Source organism: Falco peregrinus, chromosome 4 (genome assembly GCF_023634155.1).
Source record: "Falco peregrinus isolate bFalPer1 chromosome 4, bFalPer1.pri, whole genome shotgun sequence".
Classification (NCBI taxonomy): domain Eukaryota; kingdom Metazoa; phylum Chordata; class Aves; order Falconiformes; family Falconidae; genus Falco; species Falco peregrinus.
In genome coordinates this window covers 103,303,219-103,327,954 of record NC_073724.1, presented here as the reverse complement: position 1 = coordinate 103,327,954, position 24,736 = coordinate 103,303,219, and the positions used below count along the sequence as shown (strand labels likewise).

At 40.8% G+C, this 24,736-nt stretch overlaps 1 protein-coding gene across 4 annotated transcripts in view; it reads left to right on the top strand.

The window, feature by feature from the left end:
- ZC3H12C (zinc finger CCCH-type containing 12C) overlaps positions 1-24,736 on the top strand; it is a 46,703-nt gene that overhangs the window by 5,054 nt on the left and 16,913 nt on the right. For all 4 annotated transcript variants that reach the window (XM_055802533.1, XM_055802532.1, XM_055802530.1 and 1 more), the window contains exon 2: positions 16,628-17,394. In XM_055802533.1, coding sequence (XP_055658508.1) covers positions 16,700-17,394 — 695 coding nt within the window. In that variant the 5' untranslated portion in view covers positions 16,628-16,699. The remainder of the gene's footprint in view (positions 1-16,627; positions 17,395-24,736) is intronic.

Genomic DNA, 24,736 nt, shown 5'->3' with positions numbered 1-24,736 from the left:
TTGTGTAAAAGGCTGAGCATGCACTACCAAAAATCCAAACTGCATTTTGCTTAGTATGAGGTGCTGGGCTTATCACTTGACACTGACTTTCTCATTCTGCAAGGATATTCTGTCCCCCCGTTAAGGAATTACTTTAGTTTTTTGGTAAACTCAAACTCCATTCATTCTTGAATCATAGCTGCAGAATAAGAATGTTTTGAAAGAGTATTTTAATTGTAAGACTCGTACTTATGCTGTCCCGACTGGAAAGGTCTGGACAAGACCTTTTCAAAGTTTGCCCTGGGGAGTAACGAAGCTCACTCTCTGCAATTGCAAGATTCATCGTTCTTCCAGGCTTACCTCACAGTGTGTGCCAGACTACCTTTTCTGACTGCCTGGCCATTTTAAGGTTGTATTTTCATAATTTACAATACCAGTGTAACACTTCAAAATATGACATACGTCCTCTTTCTCCCTGGGAGTGGAATGTCTGTTTACGTGTATATATGTACCTGTATATGTGTGTGTATAGGTAGATAGATGCAGAATGGAATGCAAGACCATCCCAGGATCTGCGGTCCTTTAAATGTAGGAGGCGCCTATGTGCTCACAAATACAGCACCCAGTACCTCTTATTTTAGACCAAAGTGATTTAGTTCTGAATCTTTTCAGGATAAATACGTCCTTAGCATAAAACTTCTGCAAGATTATACAAAGTATTTTAAATGTATTCTGTCTTAAAATTATAGTTTTGTTGAGGGTAAATAGTGAGGAAATTGAAGTTACGACCAGGAGTAAGGATTTTACTTAATAGGAAGTTGGTATTTTGAGAAAAGAGTGGGGAGAGAAGAGGGAGAGGCAAAGCAAGACAGTGGCTGGGAGTAGAGAGTTTAATGGACGTTAATAATCGTCCCAATGGAAGAAATACAGTAATTTATTTTGGTATGAAAGGAATGTCTTGGGAGGTGGTTGAAAGTTGCAGAGGAGTGCCAGAGATTGGGGAAGTCAGTGAAGCTGGAGGTGTTCAGCAGTAAATGTGATGCAAGTTACTGAAAATTCCTTAAAAGCGGTCTGCTTGCTGTGAGCAGGTAAAGCTCAGAGGCTGGGAAGAGTCTTAAGTCCTGGAGTCCTTTACTAATTTGCAAAAACTGTCATGATAATTCCTGAATGACTGTTTGTGTGAGCCATCCTCTCCTGTGAGCTGTAAAAAGTAATGTGTTAAGTTGCAAAATCAGTGAATCAGTCCCATCAAACTTTGACGTTTTGCCGTGACTGAAAATTTTTATTGTGTTATGACTTTAGACCTTTTATTTTAGGACTAATGAAATTTAGTAGTTTGACAGAGATTGGCTGGAAAAGGGACAGATTACATTTCCTTTAACAGAAGCTACTTTGCTAGTCTCCTTTTGTTCTTCAAACTGTTAATGTAAGTAGCTGGTACCTATAAACCCTCATCTCTGTGCTTTCCTAGTCACTGTTACCATTGGTGCCCTGACTCTGGGCAGATCTCTTCAATCCTTCATCATCTGTAAAGCTGATGTTTGAATCACAGAGTTATCTAATCTTTCTAGCATCAGTGCATGGCCTCGTCCTTGATAAGAAGCACTTCTCTTATAAAAAGTTCCATCAACACTTTCATGGAGATCTCTACTTTATCGAAGTGGAGGGTCTGAGAGCCTCATAATTTGCAGCAACATCCCCTAAGGCCTTTCCACCTTAAAGCATTCAACTGATTTGAAAACCTTAGATGATTTCTCCTTCAGCAATAATTCCAATACGTACTATTTGTAATGCCAGATACACCTCTGGAAATGGTTTGTTCTGGCTTGGGAAGGACTATGATGTACAAGCGCCCAGGGCTGTGCACCTGGGTTCATGAGTCTCTGTAGCAGCTGCTTCTGGGGTTGCTGCTGCCATTCTTGCTGGGCTGCCAACTGGGCTTTTGCTGCTCTTGCCGAGCTGTGAGTTGGACTCATTAGTGTTTCTGGAACTGTCACTGTTGGGATTACAGTCTGGGTTTCTTGAAGTTGTTGCTGAGCTACAGCCCATGCTTACTGCTGAAAGATTGAAGTCAAGAGTTTTCTGCTTCAGCTGCCATTTCCCCAGCCGCTTGTTCACTTGCCTGTTAATAGCTTTTTTTATTGTAGTTGTTTGTGTGGAGGAAAATAACATCTGGTATCATGCATACATTGATGTGACTTTCATCTGGTTCCAGCAAAAGACTGCGTGGCCCATAAATGTGTTTAGGTGATGCCCACAAGGTCGAGTTTGACCTTATTACCAAGATTCATTCAGTCTTGCGACTTTCTTGTGAGCTCTCTTCTTCCTTCTCTGAATTGACCATCACTTGTTACAAGTGGAACTTGGTAAACCACACTTGCCTGATGAATTAGGAGAAATTAAACTACCAGTCTTCGCAGAGATTAAGCATGTCTTTGCATTGTGGAATTACACAACCAGTCTTGTTTTCAAGACTCAAAATAATTGCTCTTTGACTTTGATAAGTTTAACTATGTTGGTTCCATGCATGGTCTCTCCATAAGTTTTTGTTCAGTATTTGGTGATGGTCTTCTGTCTGATTTGTTTCATAAAACTGGCAGCTCCAGATTTTCTAAGGCAGTGTTAGCAGTCTTTAGTTTGCACAGGACACCTTATTAATTTCAGACATTAGTATGTTACAGATCAATTGCCTTTTAATGTATACAGCTGTCACAAGAGAGACCTCAGATAAGCAAGCTCATTAGTGTGAAAACAAGCATCACTCTCTTAAGGCTGATCTTTTCTTGCTGTGCTCTGCATATTTCTGTGAGCAAGAAGGACTGCAAGAAGGATGTTGAGGTGCTGTAGCGTGTCCCAAGAAAGGCAACGAAGCTGGTGATGGGTGTAGAAGACAAGTCTTATGAGAAGCAGTTGAGGAACCTGGGGTTGTTTAGCCTTGAAAAGGGAGGCTGAGGGGAGACATTACTGCTCTCTACAACTGCCTGAAAGGTGGTTGCAGCGAGGTGGGTGTCTGTCTTTTTTTCCCAGGTAACAAGTCATAGAATGAGATGAAATGGCCTGAAGTGTTGCACCAAGGGAGGTTTAGATTGGATATTAGGAAAAATGTCACCATGAAGATAAACACTGGAACAGGTGCCTGGACAGGTTGTAGAATCTCCAGCCTTGGAGATGCTCAGAAGTTGATTTGGGAAATGCACTGAACAACCTACTGTGGTTGACCCTGTGTTGAGTGTGAGTTTGTTGGACTAGCTGACCTCCAGAGATCCCTTCCAAACTCAATTATTTAATTATAAATGTTAAATAGTATCACCAGTTCTGAATGAAATCTTCATATTTGCATCTGTTGTTGTTAGATCTAACTCAATGATGTGGTAAGACTCTGAAAAGCAAAGTGTGAGCTCTGGAGGCCAAAAAGGGCTTGAAATACTAACTTTTAATGAAGGAATCTATGCAAGTTTCATAGGACTAAAATCTAGTTGCCTGTCTAACTTAAAAAAAAAAAAGGAGGGGGAAGCTTCATAAAGTGGAGACTAAACATAAGGAAGTTTGGTCTGCAATATTAATTTCTGCTTTAGAAGTTGAAATGTCTGAGCTCAGAATGGAAAGACTCTGAAACTCTGAAGACCCCCTAAAATTATGTGAAATCACTAGCAGATTGTCTCTTTTTGATATGTTAGTTTATTAAACAAAAGTGAGCAAGCTGTTTTATTAACGTATAAAATACTAGGATTTCAAGGCCTGGTGTACATAGTTCAGTATGGGGACTTCCTGGTGGTTTGCCCTGAATTCAGGGATACAATAAATCTGAAGAACAGCCATACCTAAATGACAGGTAGACTTTATGTGTAGTTATTTTCTATTTATTTTTTAACTTGTCTTTGCAGCTACAGTAGCCCACTTTCTATAAGATCTGGCTATTGTTGCTACATGTCAGCTCTAGTAAAAGCTTCCCCACAAAGTAAGAAATAATTATATACTAAGTGTGTCTTGACAAACCACATGACCATCTCTGTCTTCCCTGATTTTTAACTTACTAAATCTGGACAAAAAAACTGGACCGTAAGATACTCTCTGGCTCTTTCATTCCAATAGAGAGTAAATAGCAAGGCCGAAAGTCTTGCAGAAAATCTGCTGCTGGCAGCTCTCTCACAGAAGGCTCCAGTCCAAAATGACAACTGCAGCCCTGTGGTACAGGCACAGGAATTGTCTCTCAAATAAGCATAACCCTGTGAAGCCATTTAGGGTGATGCAGAGTCCAACTAACACCTTGAACTTCATCCAGGAACCCTGGAGATTATGGAGCTCTGTTGCCAACAGCATGACCTGAAACACAACCTGGCCATGTCAGTAGACAGTTTGAGAGGCCTATTTTCCCCTGACGAGCCTTTCAAACTCTTAATAATAGTCTGTGGCACAGATAAAAGATGTTAGGTTGACTGGCTAAGTCTCTTAAATTTGTATTTAAATGAAGAGAATACTTTTTTATTTAACATAACCATGTTAGTTTTGTTAGAGGATTTTCTTCTGACAGAACAAATTTGAATAAAAGTACTTTGCTAAGCATGACGGCGTACACTTTGTACAGTTGTAGGCATTGTCTGGCTGCCCAATATTGTCACAGGGAAAGTTAATTAGTTCAAATTTTTATGCTCAGAAAGCATCCAGACAGTGTGACTCATTCTGGAAGTGGAAAGAGATCAAATCTAACATGTATTGCTGGAAACTTTTCCCTAAAGTCCTTTGTACCTCAGTGTCTCTGCTTCAATTCATAAGTAATAAAATTAAGAAAGAAATTAAGCAGAATGCCCTCCAGCAATAATCTTAAAATAAACACTGTTACCCCATTTGTTGCAGAAATCAGCAGCATGTTCCACACTGCCCTGGTGTTGATAGGAGTAGTTGCTCGACAGCCGTCTTAGTGCATGGCAAGGGCTTTCAATGTTTTCTGGCTTGCAACCCCCTGAAATTTTTCCAGTAAAGCTGAAAGGCCCAGCATTGATGTAGCTGAACTGCAGGTTGGATTTTCTTGGGTTTCTTTGGCAAAGTGTGTAAAAATAGGATAGACCCTTCGGTGTCTGTAGATTGGAATCTGAAAACCAGTGGCAGGTGATTGATTTGGGGTTTTTTGCCTTTTCTGTTTAAGGATTTTTAATCTGGGTAATTTTCTTAAAAGCTTAAGTGTTTTACGCTCTTGCATCCCCAAAAAGGGCAGAAAGAAGTACAAGATGTTAAGTGCAGTGTTAAAGAAAACTAAAGACTTTTAGACTTATGTCTTGGTGCTAGTGGCAGATGTTGTGCTTTTCCCTTACATTTGCATTTTTAAATAAAAAGATTTTATTTTTTTTTCAGACAGGAAACGGTAACTGAGGCCTTGTCCTAAACGAAGACTCACAGAATGGGGTGGTTCTTACACATGGCTGTATCACAGCAGGGAGTAAAGGGATCTACCCTTATGAGCACAGTCATTGTTGCAAAATTGAACCTTAACTGGCCAAACTGTGGAAATGGTCACATTGCTTATGTGAAGAAAAACATTTCCCCTGCACATTTGGTGGAATGCTCTTGGGTGTCTGTTCCCCAAAAAACCCAAGAAATACTGCCCTTGGAAGCCAGGCTTCTGTGATCATGTTGTCTGTGTGCACACGCCCTTGTGCTGGTACGGTTAGTGACTCATCTTTTGTGCCAGGTTTTAACCACACTTGAGTTGGAGCTTCCACTTAAAGATGGGAAGAATCCTTGAGCCTGTGGTGTGTCCTTGTGGCAGAGAAAGCCAGCAGTGTCCTGGGCTGCATTATGTGGAGTTGTGCAGCATGTGAGGGGGGATCCTTCCCCTCTGCTCCGCACTGGTGAGGCACACCTGGAGTGTTGTGTCCAGTGCTGGGCTCTCCAGTACAAGAGAGACCTGGACATACTCGAGTGAGTCTAGCAAAGGGCCACAAAGATGATTAAGGGAGCATCTCTCCTGTGAGGAAAGGCTGAGAGAGCTGGAACTGTTCAACCTGGAGAAGAGAAGGCTGAGGGGGATCTTACCAATGCGTATAAATAGCCAAAGGGAGGGTGCAATGAGGGCAGAGGCAGGCTCTTTTCAGTGGTGCCCAGGGACAGGACAAGAGGCAGTGAGCACAGACAGAAACAGGAGAGGTTCCCTCTTCTCACCGGGAAATGTTTTGGTTTTTTTTACTGTGAGGGTGACTGAGCACTGGCACAGGTTGCCCGGGAGGTGGTGGAGTCTCTGTCTTTGGAGATACTTGGATGCTGTCTGGACAGGGTCATGAGCAACTAGCTGTAGGTGGCCCTGCTTGAGCAGGGAGGTTGGACCAGCTGACTTCCAGAGGTTTCTTCTAACCTCAGTGGTTCTGTGATACTATGGCAGGAGCATTGCTTAGGGATCCATGCCTACAATGGATATCTGAAGTTACGGTGCTGAGGCAGCTGCTTTTTAATTATCCTCTTAGGTAAGCATAATCAAAAGTATTCACTTTCAAAATCAAAGTCTTTGCTTCAGAGAATGTCTCATTTTAGGAGCAACTTCTCAGTGTGGTACTGATGGGTGATACCAGTGTTTCTGCTGTTGCAGAATGCAGCTTTATGCCTTCTGTGTGGCTTGCTGGTATGGCTCATGCCTGTTGGGCTCCTCGTGTAGGCAGACTGTGCAGTTAGGTGCAGCTACAGGCAGGCATCTTGTCATCTCATGGTCACAGCCTTCGTCTACCCACAGACAAGGAAAGACTGGATCTGTTTATACCCAAGGTTAGCAAAAAAGTAATCACTACTTGTGGTAAAACTTGCCCTCTTCTCTTCGAAAGGTATTAGAGGATATCATGATAAATGTTGCAGTGGTTTGCTCAAGTCTTCCATGCAGTCAATACTGACAATCTACTGGGATTATACTAGAGCCTGTAGACCTCCTAACCTTCTTTTAAGATGCTGGAAAATGCATCTCTGCTTTTTTAAATTTTAAGGGTAAGTGCAGTCAAATGAGTCTTTTTTTCAAAGAGTGAAAGAACTCTGCTACTTTGTTTTAGTGCATTTGAAAGTGCATGTTTTTCTACAGAGAAATTATGTTGTATTTAAAAATAGTTGATCCTTTTTAAATGTTATTTTTAAAGGCTAGTTATTCTCTAGCCAAAGCATTACTCATATTTATCAGTGTACCATTTGTGTTTTTCTGAATTCTAAGCACTTTTTACTGGTCATTTAATTCACTCTGTGTGACTGTAGAATGGTGGTGTTTGTTTTTATGACTGTGTGTAGATACAGTTTAGAGCACCACTTACTATTCCTCAAAACTAAATAGACTTTTTTTAAAGTGTTCTCCTTAAGATAGTTTGCATCTCTTAACATACTAACTGGAAAAGAAGAATTTCTGTTGTATTGCCACCTCATAATTTTAAAGATAAGCGTCTCCCTTGCAACTCCCAATTCCAACAGTAAACGTAGAATATTTTGCAATGGTACAGCAGTGAGTTTTGTCTGTAGCATAAACTTTCATTTCTAATTCATAAATATGTGGTTGATTTAACTTGTGTACTGTATTCTTACAAATGCATCATTTGTTACTGGAGGCTTAGCATAAAGGTCTACGATAAAAGATAATTAAATACTTTAATGGGACAAGTTGTCTTTCTAATTGCTGCAATAATACCACTTAAGTTACAGAATGACCATTTTGTATGCTTGCATAAAATAATATCTTGTTAAGTAGGGCTTTGTTTCCAATGTGTTTGAAACAACAGGAGTTGGCTGGAACTAGCAGCTTTTTATTTTAGGGTGGGTTCCCCCCCCCCCCTCCCCCTTCCATAGAGTAGTGTTTCCCTAATATCTTCAGCCTACACTGTCTGAATTTCCCAGCTGCTCCAGCTCTCCCTCCTTTGGTCTTTCTGATCCTGCCATGTGTGCTTTTCATACCAAACTGGGCAGCAGGGGGGGGCACGGGCGGGGGCATGGGGGGAAACACATTCTCCATTCCCACCCCTTGCCCAGCTGAGAGATTCACCCTGGCTCCCGTCCCTCTGCAGTGCCCCGTCCCCTTGCTGTGTGCCATTTGGAAATCTTCTTCCACCATGGAGTCCCTGAGCCCATCATTTCCAGCCAGTTCAGGATTTTGTGCTGGCCTGCTGTTTAATGAAGTGGCATTAGGGACCCAGTGAGCCCTGCACACAATGTCCAGTCTCTAGGAGCCACAAAACTAGGTTTTCACAGCTTACTGATCTTGCAAGACCAGAAATTTGAAGCACTGCTAAGTTTGCTGTATTTTGGTGACTGGATTTAACTTACTGACATCTTGTCTTTTTAGATGTGTTAATAGGAGACTACTAAACTGGTCAGGTTATTGGATTTGGAAGGATGAGCATAAGTAGAGCTTGCTTTGCCCATTTATGCTGTGTACCTTCTAGTGATGCTGTTACAGCCTCTCACAGATGTGATGGGAGAGCCATAGTGTTTCTTGCTAAGGTTTCTTTGCTGAGCTCATCGTTCCCACAAGGAAGCCTCGTGTACTGGTTAAACCTTAATACAAATGCTTTTCTGTCATCGCAAGTGTGATTTAATAGGATGATCTGACACCTTTTAAACCATGGACAGCCCAACTTTTACAGAAGAACTGAGAAGATGTTTCCAGAACAGCTGGTTTCAGTAACTGACGTGGTCCACAAGGTAGAATTAGAAAATGTCTTCTTAATTCATGCAACTACAGCTTTGCTAGAATATTTTCTGTACATTAAATAATATAACATAAGTCTTCAGATTGTATCTGTTCCAACTTTGGTCATAGTCAGCTGCAGCATGGCATTAGCATGAACATTAATCTGCAAGTAGACCTGGTTTCCTGAAGACATGCACTTGAAGTATGGAGAGTTGGTTTGGAGGTGTGGGGTATTCTTACTGTTACTGTAGAAGGCATTGGGGTGGCAGGTATTTGCGAGTAAATTTCTTACAGCCTTATTTTTAAGGCAGATCATACACTTGCCCTCGTTGTGCTTGTAGAGCCTGAAGTACGCCACTCCTGTGCTATGGAGTTCTCGATTTGTTACAGCTGTGCATAAAGTGTCATACATGTCCTTTGCAAAACAAGTGTTTCTGGTATTGCAAAAGAAGTGCCTGATATTCAACAACTGACTAGCCAAGTGATCCTGCTTGCATTTAACTGCAGTTTTTGGGCATAGGTGAGTTGGACTGGCTTCCTATTTTGCCTACAGAAGTTTTAATATGCTTAACATTATCCAATACCGGCAACTGAGGTACTCTAAATACCACAGCAGGGTCTGATTAGCTTTTTCAGATCACTGCTTTTATTCGCTGTTTGCAAAGAGGCTTAATCCAGTGCTGGAGATCAGGCGTCCCACTGTGCTCGTGGGTAGCTTTCTCTCACTCTTTGTGTTCACAGTGGCAGAAATTAGTGAGGAGTCTCCTCCTGCCTCTGACTTAAAAGCTCCGAAATAGTGGTGTTAGTAGTTGTTCTGAGGCATGTTTAATGGACAGTGCAGAGAGACTATAGCTGGGGTTTTTGGTTTGCAGCTTAATATCTGGATATATGATAAATGCATCAGTGTAATAACATTGTGATTTATTGTGAATAGACGGTATGTGATTTCGTTTTCTATCTTGAATCACTTTAATATCCACATAAAGCTTGGGAAATTACTCAAAACAGCTCTAACAAACCTATTCTAATTCTTTTCTTCTTTTAAATCACAGTAGGTGTTTCCCAGCAGATTGCCTGTCCTCTCAAAGCATAGGACAGCTGCCTCTGTAGTTCTCAGTATTGCTTTTAGTTATGTAATGATGCTGAAGTTCAGTAAATACTCTTTTCTAGTAGTCATTCAAATGAACACTTGCAAACGTAGAATCCCCTCCTCTGTGCTGGGCTGTCTTCACTGAAGTTGCCAGCAGTAGCAACTTCTTATTTGAAAGTCTACATTACTCCACCTTTTTTATCAAGCATCAAACCTTGCTGCTACTAGTGCATCACTAAATGTATGTGTTACAGGGCTTGATGATATTGGAAGTGTTGGGCATGGAAGGGAAGGGAGGGGAGGGGAGGGTGTGGACTACAGTTAATATTTCCATGTGGCTTACTTCAATAAAAATATAAACAATAAAAAGCTGGCTATGGCCTAGCTCCTGACTTTTGTTCAAATATTTTGTTACTGCAAAGAGACAGGAAGATCTTGGCATCTAGAACAGATCTGTGAAATAAAAGGGAAAGAAGTTCTGTTGCAAACAAATATGAGTGACTCCAGAACAAAAGAGTGGTTGTTAGTTCCTTTCTATCAAGTGCCCTAATGTTTCAATGCCAGTGCTTAAAAATATCCATTATTCCACATATTAATATTACATGGGTTTAGTGTAATCAGTTTCACCTTCCATTCAAATTATCCACAAGTACACTGTTAGTGTTGTGTGTAAATGCAAGTTTATTACATTTATTGACTGATGTACAAAAGTGTCGGGAAATTCAGAAAGGGGTTTCTGAATACATTTCAGTGTTTAGTGTGGGCTCCTTTCATACCTTCTTGCACTTTATACCAATATGATTAATTTTGCTAACAAGAATAGGGGACTACAATAGCTACTGATAGATTTATTTCTCTTTAATATTTTTCCTCACAAAGAACTTTTTGTTTCCATAATAGAAGGGATTATATTCCTTAAGACTGATGTATTTTAATAGGAACTCACAACTTTTACTACTTAAAAATAATTCCTTTCTTTGTTTCATGAATTAGAAACAATGAGGAGAAGCTGAAGTCTGCCCAAGCCAGGTGTTTCTTGTTGGCAGCCTGCTCCCTAATGACTCTGGCTCTCATACAGCAGCTGCCTGCTAGTCTCTTTTGTATGGCCTATTGTTGCTGCACACCCCTCGTTAATACACATGCTGCCCGGGGCAGACCCTGAGAATGACATCAACTTGCTTATCTTAGAAACCTCCGAACCTGATGCAGGGTGGGGAGGTTGCCTTGCATCTGCCCGGCGTGCTAATTGTGAGCTCTACGGGTCGTGATTGGCTCTGCGGCCGCTCAGTAATAGGTTAAGCAAAGACATCGCGGGTCCATCTGTTCGTCCATTCATTGTTCTGCTTGCTTGCCTGAAGTCTGCAGCTGAAATCGTGTTAAGGAGTTGCTTCTGGAACAGCTACAAGAAACCAATGTCTGTGTGTTTTCCAGCTATCGTAAGTATATGGGCTTCTCTCTGCAGAAATGGGACATTTCACCTGTCTGGTGTTTCAGCATATCAGTTTGCGTTTGGACAGCATAGCTAGTGGGTGCATGTATCGGCTGAGATTTGCACACTTTGGGTGTCTCTTGGAAAAAGCGGGAAAGAAAAACAGTTTGTCTGAAGACCAAGTATATTAAAGAGCAATGATCTCACCCAGTGCATTCTATTAAGGAACTTTCAAAAGCATCGGTAATGGTGTGTTTCCCAGAATTTGAAAATGGTAGGCAGTAGCCATCAACAGAACAAATTCTCCTCTAGCCCCCTGGGGGGGAGGTTTCAACTTTAAGTTATAGGTATTTACCCTTTTTTTTGCAAATAAGGTATTATTTACTTTAATTTGTGACTGGTAGAAAGAGCTTTTAAGAGAAAAAAAGAAACAAACACCTTTTTCTATTATACCATACAATGGGTGATATTTCCTGTGTTTGTGAAAATAGGAAGAGCTCCATTGTGGGCTATATGAAGATGCCGTAGCGCAAGATAGAGCATTCAGATGCTGTCAGATGGGGACATGTTCCAGTCAAAGGTTTTGTGCTTTGAAAGCTATTCATGAGTGTGTCAGATCTAGCCTGGCTATTTTTATAAACTTTCTAATCTGTTTTGTTTTATGTTTTGAGTTCGAATGTTAGGCTGAAGAACAAACACTGTGTACTCCATGAGCCTGTGTTCCAAGGATCCTGTAAAGAAAAAAAAAAACCAAAACAAAGACCTTCATATATCAGTTGGGAGGGAAAGAGGGCATATAAAAGGGTTAAAAAGAGGTTTGCATTTCTACCACATGCTCTATTGTGTGAACATATGCATGAGTCTATTGAAAGTTTTCAGAAGATGGGCAGGCCACCAGTTGCTGGTCTCCTGCAGTTCCAGTAGACATCTGTTGCCCCAGAGCATTAACCAATCTGTTCAATGGGACATCCTTCCTTTGTTGGATAGAGTGATGCAGACAACAGCACTCACTGAAATACAATGGTAATTAAATACATAGAAACTACAGCAGTAGGTATTTATTACATATTCATTATTTTATTTGCATTGTTGCTGTATCTTTATCATTTGGATAATAGATCCGTTCATTTTTTTTTCTGATCAGTTCTGCACTTCTGTTTGTGACAAGTAATGACAGTGTTTCAACAAACTGTGATTTCAATATTTTCCATTTTGTGTTTAGAAGACTTGCCTGTGTGAAAACACGCAGCTATTTCACTGTAGAATGTCTCTTCAGAAACTTTTGACAGTCTTTTGAGAATACACCATTTCTGTTATACTGTGCCTACATGACACTATTTTACTCCTTGTTATTTTCCTCTGTGAATTAAATTTGCATTAATTGCTTTTCTTATGCTCAGTTGTAAGTGGAAAGTATTCTGGATACACATTGAAAGATTAGATGATCTACTTGCCCACATCCCTTTGAGAAATATTTCTGTTTTGTGTGAAGGTGAAATAATGGGCTGATTATTGTTAATGGTTAGTGGAAAACAGTGGTGACTTCTAAGAAATGGGAAAAGATTACACTTCTACAGTGTAGTAGCACAGTGCTCATCTATATTACATTTATACTTGATAAATGTCTTTGACTCAGTAGTACAGTATTTTAGGCCTTTAACAGTGAACATAGTGTGAGATACTGTAGCTTTAAACAGGCTGTAGTTTAAAACTCTACGGTGTAGTATGTCCAAATTGGGCGTTACCCATTTTAATAACCTTTTCATAAATACAAATTCAGTTACTCAGCTGCGGTGAGCGTAACCAAAAGCTGAATACTTTCTTGACAAGAATTTTTTGGCTGATTTTTTGTTTGGTTGGTTCTCAGTTGAGTCAGAATTCATAGCGGATATTTTTCTTAGCTATATTGCATTGTATCAGTAAGCATACTTTAAAACCGTATTGTGTAATGAGGGTTTGTTGTAAATAAAGAGTGCAAGGAGTTGTTCTTTGCTGATGTTACTCCTTGGATAAATGTGACCTTTTCAGGTTTTCATGAGCTTCACTGTCCTATATATAGGTACGCTAGTGTTTATTTGGAATACAAATTCATTCAAATAGGCTGACTGGCATGTTGCTCTTCACTGACCAAATCAAGATAAAATAATCAATTCAAGCAGCGTTCAACAGTGACATCTGATTTTCATGGTTCTAATCAATGAATCTCATAAAGGACATCATGTTGGGAGCTCCAAAGTGTTGTGTTTCTGAGAGGTGCTGCTGACCACAAATACAGTGTACAAAGTTCACAGACATTGTAAAAATTTGTGTGAAAATGAATGCAGTTTGCATGCAGGGGTTAAGCCAAATGCCAGGAATAGTGTACTGCTTATGCAGGAAGCCAGAGAAATCTTTAGCTTTGGATTTACAGTGTAAACATAATTTAACTACCCTTTTAAAGTAAAAGTATGGTGACTGTATGTTATCTGGTGTAGATTTGAAAGCTGCTGCTCTTATTACTCTAATCTTTAAATAGTTTCTGACAAACTAGACTAGAGTTCTATGCAAAAAAAAACCCAATTACATATTGGAGCAAGATGGAGATTGGCAGGAGACTTAAAGCAGATAGATGCGAGGCTGATTATGTATACATTCCCAAGAACAGACAAAGCTCAGTTTATGGTCATTTTTCATATGCAGTTGATGTGCAGATCGTCTGAAGTATGTCTCATGTAATGCCCGATCTTCAGACACGTTCATATGCTGCTGACTTCTTTGAATCCCACTGGAGGGTGTTACGATTGCAGCTGCTGTAAAGCACTTAAACTTCAAGGAAGAAGTGATTGGAGAATGACTTAAGTATTATTTTAACTAATATTACCAAAAAAAAATAATCCTCTTTCTGATCTAGGCATGCACTTCAAGCTTTGTTTATGCCACGTTGTTAATATGCAATCTCCTCTTCCCCCCTCCCAGAAAAAAACCTCCCTCTGCTTTTAGTTCAATACTAAAATGACATTTCACAGTACACGGATTTAGGCAGTGACCCATTATCTCCCTGTATGCTGTGGTGGCAGTACATGAGCCAGCTCAACTTTTCAGTCCAGCTTAAAAGTGTTGCCCATTAACTAGACTTCCTCGAGTCAGAGCAGATTGTGGGCTTGGTGGAACAATGATGTCGGGGCTTCCAGATCGGTTTGGCAGCTGCATTGTTCTCCAAGGGGAAACCAGACGCACTTCAGTCCCACTCTCTTTCATGGGCTTTTGTTCATACCAAATTATTCTTTGGCTGTGCTAGTATTCATGATGGTATGTTAAAGGAGCGCATCCTAGCAACTACAGGCTGGTTGCTAAGCAGCCTCACTTCCAATAGGGGTTTCTTGTTTGAGGGTGGGTGTGGTGGTGGGGTTTTTGTTGGTTTGGGGTTTTTTTTGTTGGTTTTTTGTCTTTTTTGTTTTTTGGTGTCAGTTCTGTGAAGGCCACAGTGTTTGTTTTTTTTATCCTTGTGATTTGTTGCTAGCACTGCGCTATCAAGTGCATTACCTTAGTAAATAAATCACAGTGTGAAAAGGTTCATTTCCTAAATTCTCGTTGTGTTTCATCTGTGGCGTTGCTTGAAAACCTAAAGCTTTTGAGTTGAGAGAGTAATATTCATTGATACGCTGCCTGAGAATTACAGCCCTACTGCCTTGTAACAAGATCAGATCTAAATAAAACTCTGTAGAGTATTTTCCTTCCTGTCAGTCTTGCCTGGATTAAGGTGTTGGACATGAAAATGCTGATGATAGATTTATTTATTTGAACTAGAAATGCGTAGGTAAAGCAAGTTTTTGTGCCCCATAACCAAAAAGCTCCACAGCAGTGGTGATGTCTTGCCTCTCAGTGCCTACAGAGTCTGCTTTTACTGAACCACGGATTGGATTTTTTTGCTTGATTCTCTCTAATCTTAAGACTGGATGAATTTTTCTTGTGTGCACTCTCAGATCTTTATCCCAAGAAGAGGAAAGTATACCATATTCTAAAAACACTGAGTTGTTCTTAAATCTAAAAACGCTGGGTCGTTCTTAAATGCTAACCTGTAAGGGGATGGGAGAGTTAATGTATTTGCTGACAACGATTTTGGCTGCTCATGAGATAGAGCTGTAATTTGTGCTAGTATAGATCAAGAGATTGTTTGATGTAATGTTTTTTTTCTCAGTGTATCCTCCCTGATGAGATTTGTGTCTGTAATGTATCTGTCAAGTTCAAGTGAAGTCCTTTGCCTCTGTATCTGGCTTTTATGTTCTGCCTTGCAAGATGGAAGTGTGAAAGAACTCTTTGTTTCATAGTCTTCCCTTAATGTAAATTCTTCTTTTTCATGGTAACCTTGAGTACAATTGGTCCATATGGTCCATTTTTATCGGTGAGAAATAATTTATCTTTTACTTTATTGAAGCAGTTAGCAAAGATTCCTGTTTAAAAGAATAAAATAAGTGAAGGAGGTAGCAATCTTGCCTTTAAACGTAGATTGTGGAAGTAATCCTGGTGTTGAAATGGGTAGTTAAGTTCTAAGTACTGTTATGCAAAATTTGTCCAGAAAAACCTATGTGGCAACTGTATGAAGTCCAGAAAACAGCAGCATTTCTTCTTCTGTTCTTCCTATGTTGCTTCTATCTATATATAGCTTTGATTCAGGAAAAGGTTTGCGTTAGTCCAAGGGTTGAAATCAGCTTTTAATTTTATTGCCTCGTTGGCTTGATGAATGGTCTGTTGCAATCAGTGCAAAGACGTCCATTGGCTTTATTGGCTGTGAGATCAATCCGTGTCTCTAAATGCTGTGTGTGTTAGTAATGCAGCACTCTGTTGAGAGCAATTAGTCTTTCTTGACTTAACTATCACTGTAAAAGGGAATTCAGAAATAGTTTGAGTGTATTCAGTTGAACTGATGGTGTGTCTTAGGGCCAATAAGTTTTTACTGAATCATGTTTTCTGTTACTAATTCATTTTGTGTTATGATGTCTTATATTTGCATAATAAGCCAGATAATCTAGTATTATGCTAATTTCTTTCTATTCAACGGAGAGTTTAAAGTATTTAGTTTAAAAAGCTTTCCTAGCACTTGTATTTTACACCTGTTTTGGGTTGGTTGTTTTTTTTTATTGTCACAATACTGTCTTAAGCTAGAAGAAATATCTCTATTCCTTTAAATATTGACAGCTGTCTCTGCATTACAGTAGGTATACTTGCAGTGTGGTTTCTACTCTTTCATAAACCCGTTTTTAGAAATTCTTAAGTAAAAGCATTTTATACACTCCAAAAAGAGATGATTAGTGGTTTATCTGCTTAGTTATGGGTGTTCCTTAGGAAAAGTTTTGCCCAAAAAAAGTTTTCAGTGTTTAAAAAAAACCCAACAAAAAAGTCCTTTTTCTCTCCGGGGGGAGAATAAATGCAGTTCTGAGGAAGCAGCAAGAAAATAGAAAACAAATAATATGTATAACCAGTTGCAACATTTTTGTTCTTTCTTTAGGAATACGGAACACTTTATATTCAAGAATACAAGAAAAACAACAAAGTGGAGTCAAGTACATGCAGCAGCTTCATGGGCTTGAAGGATCATCTGGGGCATGACTTAGGCCACCTTTATGTGGGGAGCACTGGCACACAAATAAATGCAATTGAACCTTGGTCAATGGCAGAGAAGCCAACGATGGATAAGGTTAATTCTAGGAAAGAAGATGTAGACAAAGAGGTATCTGAAGAGACTTCTGGAAGCTCTAGTTGTGACTCTGAAGAAAGCACAAATTCTGACAATGATTCAGAGAGACTGAATAATTCTGCATCAGAATCGCATTTACTGCCTAAGACTCACCGACAGCTGTGCCGGTCTCCTTGCTTAGAGCCTCACATACTAAAACGAAATGAAATCTTGCAAGACTTTAGGATAGAAGAGGCTCAGATAGTACCTAAGGAAGTAAAAAAGCCCCCTGATGTGGTGAAAGAATATCAAACCAAACTGGAGTTTGCACTTAAGTTGGGTTACTCTGAAGAGCAGGTTCAACTTGTACTAAATAAACTTGGTACTGATGCTTTAATAAATGATATTTTGGGAGAACTTGTCAAACTTGGGAATAAAACTGAGACTGATCAGACTGTAACTAATGCTAACACTAGTGTAATGCGTGAAGCGTCTTCCATAGAGTCTCAGAGGTCAGAATCTCCACTGCAGGAGGATGTGACGGAGGATGGTGACAACCTGAGGCCAATAGTTATTGATGGCAGCAATGTTGCAATGAGGTATGTGATCATGAAGCTTTTGCTTTTATGTTTAGGTGAAAACCAAAAGATTGTGTCCTGTTCAAGCACTGCTGTTTGGTATAATTGCTGAAGACTGTATGCTGGTTCCCTTGCAAGCATCTTCATCAACCACACAGTACGGCAATCTTTTAATCAGACTAGAGGTCTGTAAGAGTTCAGTGATTTGTACTCACTGTTAGAACAACTATAGGTTAATGTCAGTCTCCTCTTGTAGGCAGCTATCAAATCTCTTTCCCATTGCCGATCTAGTGTTTAATTCATTTTTGGTAGGCACCATTGCTATGGGTAATCGCTGTATCCAGTTAGATACAGGAGGTTAAAGCAAATGTAAGATTCTCCAGGGTTATGAAACAGCGATTTAGAATTAAGTGGTTTAAGGGATACTTTTTGGTAGGCTATTTTATAATAACTACTCTGTCTGTAAAATTGGTCTTGGTTATCAGATTTGGAGTTAGGTTTTATTGCCATCAGTTCCTGAGGTTACTGTGCTTTAGATTTTCACTTTAAATGCCCATAGATATACATTTACCTACAGCATTCACTCATCCTGACCCCAGTCATCTAGGTGCACAGCAAGAAACTTGTCTGTGGGGAGGTGAGGGGTTCACGCTTCATCAGTGATGAGAGAGAGAGAAGGAAATGGCAGGCACATGCTGAGAGATGGGGGGTTTGTGGCTCTGTAAATGATTAAGTGACAAATTGATTAGTAACTAATTGGGTAATTCATAAGGATTATCTGATTACTAGCACCATGGTTGAGAAGGTCAATTTTAGTTTTCTGACAGCTTGATGTGGTTTTCATTAGCTTAGTAATAAAAGTTCATGCAAGACATTTCTGGGCTAAAGGCCTAGGTTTTTTAGCTCCTAATCAAGTCAGTTACCTTTAAATGAGTCTCTTTAAAACTAATTTCAAATACAGCTCTTATTTACGCCAAAATGATAGGTTTTGTTTAAGTAAATGTGTTAGCTCATAAAGCAAGGATATTACTACTTTGTTAATGGGGTATTCCTGTGAGTTCCTTCTACCTGATGTGTCATTCCTAATCTTTTTGTTCAACTTGACCTGTAAAGGAAGTATGTCTATTTGAACAAACACTATTCTGGTACTCAAACAAGAAGCTATCCAGAGACTTCTAAAATGGGTTTGGATTGTATTTCACGTAAATCTGAAACAGTTGTGTAAGTGTTAGCTAGTTAGCACAGCTCAGACTTGGTGGGTGGACTTAGGTTCAACTTCTCCCACAAACTGCACTGAGCACATTCCAGAAGTAGCTCCAGATCAGTCACTTTTCCTTAATGTTTATTCAGCTATTAGCATAAATATTTAGGAGCTGCCTCCCTATGCTCAATTTGCTTTCTTGACCACCTACAGAAAATGAGCCAAATGGGGAAGCATGCTACAGGGCCTTAGATTAAATCTATTAATATAACAGTCTTTCTGTACCCAAGAATCAGATTAACAGTTCTTCATGTGTTTTCTGCCAAATTTAATCACAGAATCATTCCGTTTGGAAGGGACCTCTGGAGATCTTCTAGTCCAATCCCCTGCACAGAGGAGTGTCAATTCAAGGCCATGTCAAGTTGGGTTTTGAATGTCTCCACGGATGGAGACCCGACATATTCTCTGGGCCAGTGTTTGAATGCCCTCACTGTAAGAAAGTTTTATTTTTTTTCTGTTTAGATGACATTTCTTATATTCCAGTTTGTGCCCATTGCATCTTGTCCTATCACTGGACACCAATGACAAGTCAGTTTCTGTCCTCTTTATTCCCTCACAATGGATATTTATACACATGAATAAGATCCCCCTGAACCTTCTCTTCTCCAGTCCCAGCTCTCTCGGCCCCACCTTGTGTGACAGGTGCTCCAGTCCCTTGATAATTTTGTTGTCCTTCAGTGGATTCTCTTCTGTATTGCCCATGCCTGTCTTACAGTGGGGAGCCTAGAACTGAACCCAGCTCTCCAGATGTGTCCAAGGCTGAGCAGAGGGGAAGGATCAGCTCCTTTGACCTACTGGCAACACTTTTCCCAATGCAGCCCAGGAGGCTGTTGACCTTCTCTGCTGCAAATGCACCTTTCTGGCTCATGGTCAGCTTCGTGTTCACCAGAAGCCCAAGAACCTTCTCTTCAGAATTGCCTTCAGTGGGTTGGCCCCCAGCCTGTACAGATGCCTGGTGATAGTCCTCCCCAGGTGCAGGATTGGCATTTCGCTCTGTTGAACTTGCTGGAGGGTGCCTGTTGGCCCATTTCTCTATGCTGCTGGGATCCCTCTGAATCTCGATACACCCACCTGGTGTACTCCTCCCAGCTTTGGGTGCTCTGCAAACTTGCTGAGGGTGTACTCTGTCCTGTTATCTAAGTCATTAATGAAGATGTTAAGCAATGCTTGGCCCAGTAGCCATCCCTGAGGTACAGCAATACTGACTGGCTTCCAGGTGGACCTTATGTCACTGACAATCCTTTTTGAGTGCAGCAGTTCAGCCAGAATTCAGTCCGCCTCTCTGTCTCCTTATTTTGCCCATATGTCATTAGTTTGTCAGTGAGGATGTTGTAAGAGACAGTGTCAAAAGACTTGTTAAAGCCACAATAGAGAGTATTAGGAGGCTATGAGGTTGGTCAGTTGTATTTTCCCTTCATAAATCCATGACTGTTGGATTTGGAACTGACTGTTCCAAATCACCCAATTTACATAATTTGTTGGGAAAGGGCTTCCAGGACCATTTGCTTCATCACATTTACAGGGATCAAGATGAGGCTGACCAGCCTGTAGGTTCCTGAATTATCGTCCTTGCCTCCCTTGAAGACAGAAGGGGTATTTGCTCTCTTTTAGCCCTTAGGAACATACCCAGTCACCACTGCCTTTCAAAGGTTACCAGGATTGCCCTTGCAATGACATTAGCCAACTACCTCAACACCCTTGAGTGCATTCCATCGACACCCAGCAGCTTGGGATTGTCCCATTTCAGTGTTCCCTAACCTTTGCTGAAGGAAAGTCTTATCCTGTCACTTCTGCCCAACTTCTTGCACATCAGGGTGGACCAACCTGGGTGGAGGTGATCCTTGAAAATCAGCCAGCTCTCCTGTGCCCCTCTTCTCTCCAGGGTCATGTCACACAGGATTCTCCTGAACAGGCCAATATCTGCTCTCTTGAAGTCTGGGGTTGTGATCCTGCTTTTTGCCTTGCTCCTTCTTCACTTCCCAAATTCCACCACTCGTGGTCAGCAGCCCAGGCTGCCTGTGACCCTGACCCTAACCTTCACATCTCTGACCAGTTCTTCCTTGTTTGTAAGTACGAGGTCCAGCAGGTTCCCTCGTTGGGTCCTCAGTATGCTGGGTCCTTACCCATGTTAAAAGAAGTTACCATCAATGCACTCCAGAAACCTCCTGGATTGCTCACGCCTTGCTGTGTTGGCCAGCCTGTTGGCAAAGATGCTTTTGTTCTGCTTGGTCAAGTGGATCCCACCTTTTCCTAGAAATCAGTCCTTGGTTGCCAAAGCTGTTCCCACGTTTGCAAAAGATGAGCCCCTATTGCTGATGCCAGCTGTGCAACCAGTTGTTCACTGACAGGATCTGTCCTTTCCCCTTCAAGAAAATAGGTAATAGTAAATAAGCACTTTAAATACTTAAAAGGAAAGATTTCAGAACAGTGGTCAAAGCAGTGGGAGAGACACAGGAATTCACCTGCAGTTTAGGCAATCTTGTTCAGATTTCTGTGTCTAAATATCTAAATTACAACTAACTAACCTATATTGGCCCAGTCCATCCTTTTCTTTCCTCTTTGCATTTCTAAGCTGTGACCAGTGAGTTCACTTTGGAGTTGCTAAAGGGATACGCGCCTATTCCCTAAGCAAGACTGTAGATAGTCTTTTCAGGGATATTCTTGGGAGCTCTCATATTCTCGCAGAAATGGGTAGACTGTGATCTGTATTCTTACTCCCATGTTGCTGTAATGCACTTACTTGATGATACCATTTACTGTTGGAATTATTCTAGATAATAACTGCTAATTTTCCTTTAAAGGATGTATTTGATGGGGGGGGGGGCAGGCAGAAGTTTTGTGGAGAAGGTTGAGGTGAGTGATGTCCAATATTACAAGTAGGATGAGACAGCTGTCCTTCTCTGGAAGGATCAAACACTGAATGGTGCCCTGTCTTTCCATTGCATGACTAATTAAGGATGTGGTTTCACAAAACATCTGAGTGACAGAGTGACTTACTCTCAGCCACACATCTATCTCGCTGCCAGGGATGCTTTCCTACCTGCATGTCATCTAGTGGCTGCACAGCTGCAAAAGGAGTTGATTCAGCTTCCTAATCTTGGGGGGGGGGGGGGGGGGGGGGGGAAGTCAGAAAGGGTTATTTTTCCATTAGACCTGTAAACGAAACCCAGTGTTTTTGTGGTTGGGAGAACAGCTAGGCTAAGTCTGACACAAAGGAGGAAGGATGTGTCTGATTATGTGACTGGATGTTCATGTTTGTGTATCTGGTGCATCTAGTCAACTGATGATGGGTGGATTTGTGAGTTCCTTGAGGGCAGAACAAAACGAGGCTTGGACTGGAGTAGTTTACTCTAGCCAGCATGTATACTGGTCTGGTCTGGTGATTACTGTTCCAGACAAGCTGCTTTAGCAAATTGTAGTTAAAACCACCAAAAAAACCCCCCAAAAACCCAAAGCAAAACAACTCTCATTTTTTCTGCCATTTGGTAATGCTTGGTAAGCTTTCCTTGTACTTTAAAATGGCATTGCTGAAAGTGATTGATCATATGTATCTTGTGTACTTCAAGTGTAAAGCTTTGATATTGGTTGAAGAATATGAATTTGTTCAAGTTTTAAAACCAAGCAAACCCTGTTTTTCAACTGGATAGGAGAAAGGTGGCTTTTGTAGGGTATGATTTGAAGAATTGCTATTTAGTTTCTGTGGGATACTTCAAATCTGATCTTGTTCTTTTGCTCTTCTAGGTTTCATGGTGTTGACTTAATCCTTTTCCAGAAGAGCAAAGATGACTACATGTTTAAGCCTAACACACACAAAATCTATTGTGAGAACGCTTTTACAGATGAGACTGATTTTCCTGTGCATGCATATGTGTGTGTGTGTGTAAACTTAAAATATGAGCTGAACAGCAAATTAGATAATTCCCTAAGGCAGCTGTGAAGCTCTTGATAGACACTTCCCACAGCTGAGAGTGAGGCTGGACTAAGGGATAGGACCTGGGATTCAGTCGTGCTGTACCTATGTTGGCTTTCCAGAGAACTGTGTAGCTCTAACCCTTCTTCATAAGGCTGGGGGTTTCTTGCACGTAGGTAATGATGTTGTAATGCAAAAATCTTCATTTAGAACCTTAGTCCACGTGAGTGAGAAAGGCATTTGTCTGTTGACATAAAAATGCATTCAGGACCTTATCTAGTGTAAACTGCATGACACAGATACTAGACAGGTAACACATTTCAGTCAATAGTGGTTCTGTATCCCTGTGTGATGATTTAAGCTATCCTAAATTTTCTCGTAACATCACTGAGGTGGGCAAAAGGTGATCTCTGCCCATCCAGAAACAGCAAATTGTCAACTTTCATCCCTACATCTGTCTGTTCTCCAGTGTGTTCTTGGACCTGCTCTTCATGCATTCCCAGCTTCCTCAGCTGAGCCACTGCAGTTTGAGATGGAGGGGAGAAGGTCCGATTTCTCCACAAGGCAGCAGAGGCAAGGTTTTGAGGTTCTCTTTTGGCCCTTTGTCTTAAGACTTCCATTCACTGCTGAGGTTGAGAAAGAGGGAAGTCATTCTGAAGAGAGAAACGCACTGCAGCGTATTTGTACAGTCCTTTTCCTTTGCTTGTCCTTTTCAAAGTTGGGTTGCTGAAAATTGCCTAAAACTGGTTATTGTTGTGATACTTCTGTTTGCTGGAATCAAAGTCAGTCTTTTGCCACCAAGAAGTAAGGAATGAGGAACAGAGTTGTTAGTCACAAAGACAAGGGGAAAACTTTAGCTGTTTAACTATTTTATTCATTTGCTTTTGTTCCATATTTGTTAGTTTTCCCTGGCTACCCTGGGTGCCTTCAGACTTTGCTAACAGTGAAAAGAATGGGTTCTAAATTTTAGATGTATACAAAACTTTGTTGAAAACATGTAGGCAAAAAAGAAGTCTGCTGTGCTTACAGAGAGTGCAACATGAAGATGACACTGATAAGCAAATAATCAGGTATTTTACTTGCTGTATTATAACTATTAAGACAACCGCTTTCAGAATTACATAGACAGAAGAACTGAAGTATTTTGATCATGTGTCATCTGGGTTTGCAGGTTGAAATCAATTAACCTTGTTTTGAGCAATTAGATTCTTCTGCAAATGTCACCCTTAGGATCCCCAGGCCACAGAGGTGATGCACTTCAGTTTCCCCTTTTGGAAAACCTTGACCTGTATATTTCAATGATGCTTGTTGGTACTTCATTGCACAAGGGAAAACACCATACGAGATAACCATTGCATACTTAATTTTTATTTGTAAGAGGTAGATGCTGATTTTGGGGGGGTTGTTTTTTAGTTAAATGTTTAGTTAAAAGTTGGCACACAAAGACAGGTGCTTTACAAGTTTCTTACAGCTTTCATGCCCAGCCATCCCTCCAGCTGCAGATGTTTTAGGTGCTTGGTGGCATCAGAAACGGCCAGGCCTGGCAGATGTGACAGAGACCACAGTGCCATTCAGGAGTGGCATTCAGCTGGAGGAGGTGCGAGATACTCGAAGGTGCCTAACCAGCGTTAGACATTTCTGGGCAGGCAGCTGAGTCTTGTCCCAGTGCGTTAACCATGAGGCAGGTCATTTGGCCATAGTAAAAGGTTTGCGGATACCCGGTCTGCATACAAGTTTTTGCACAACTGTCAACCAAAAGATGGTTTGGTTGTCTTATCTATGCCATACGTAGTTTTCATATGGCAATTTAATGGCATATGTATTTTAACAAACAGTTTAGCTGCATTAGCCTCTTCTCAGGTTGTGTGTTGTTGCACTTGGTAGGCATGATTGTATCTGGGCACCTTGATTCAGACATCTGTCTTTCAGTGGCACCGGCTGCCTAGTTTCTGAGATTATTTTGAGAAATCACTTTAAGGAATAGATAAAAATATTTTTCCAGCAAGTAACAGTGATGTGGATAGGAGCTAATCACTGGCAGCTTTGAGTGTAACTTCTCTTTGCCTGTTTTTGACCTCTTGACTGCTGAGTGTGTGTCTGGTGACTTGCACTTGCCGTAGTCCACAGAGTGCCCCAGCACTGGAAGTCCTACAGGCAAAAGATGTTTTGAAAGATATTATAGTTTCCAAGGA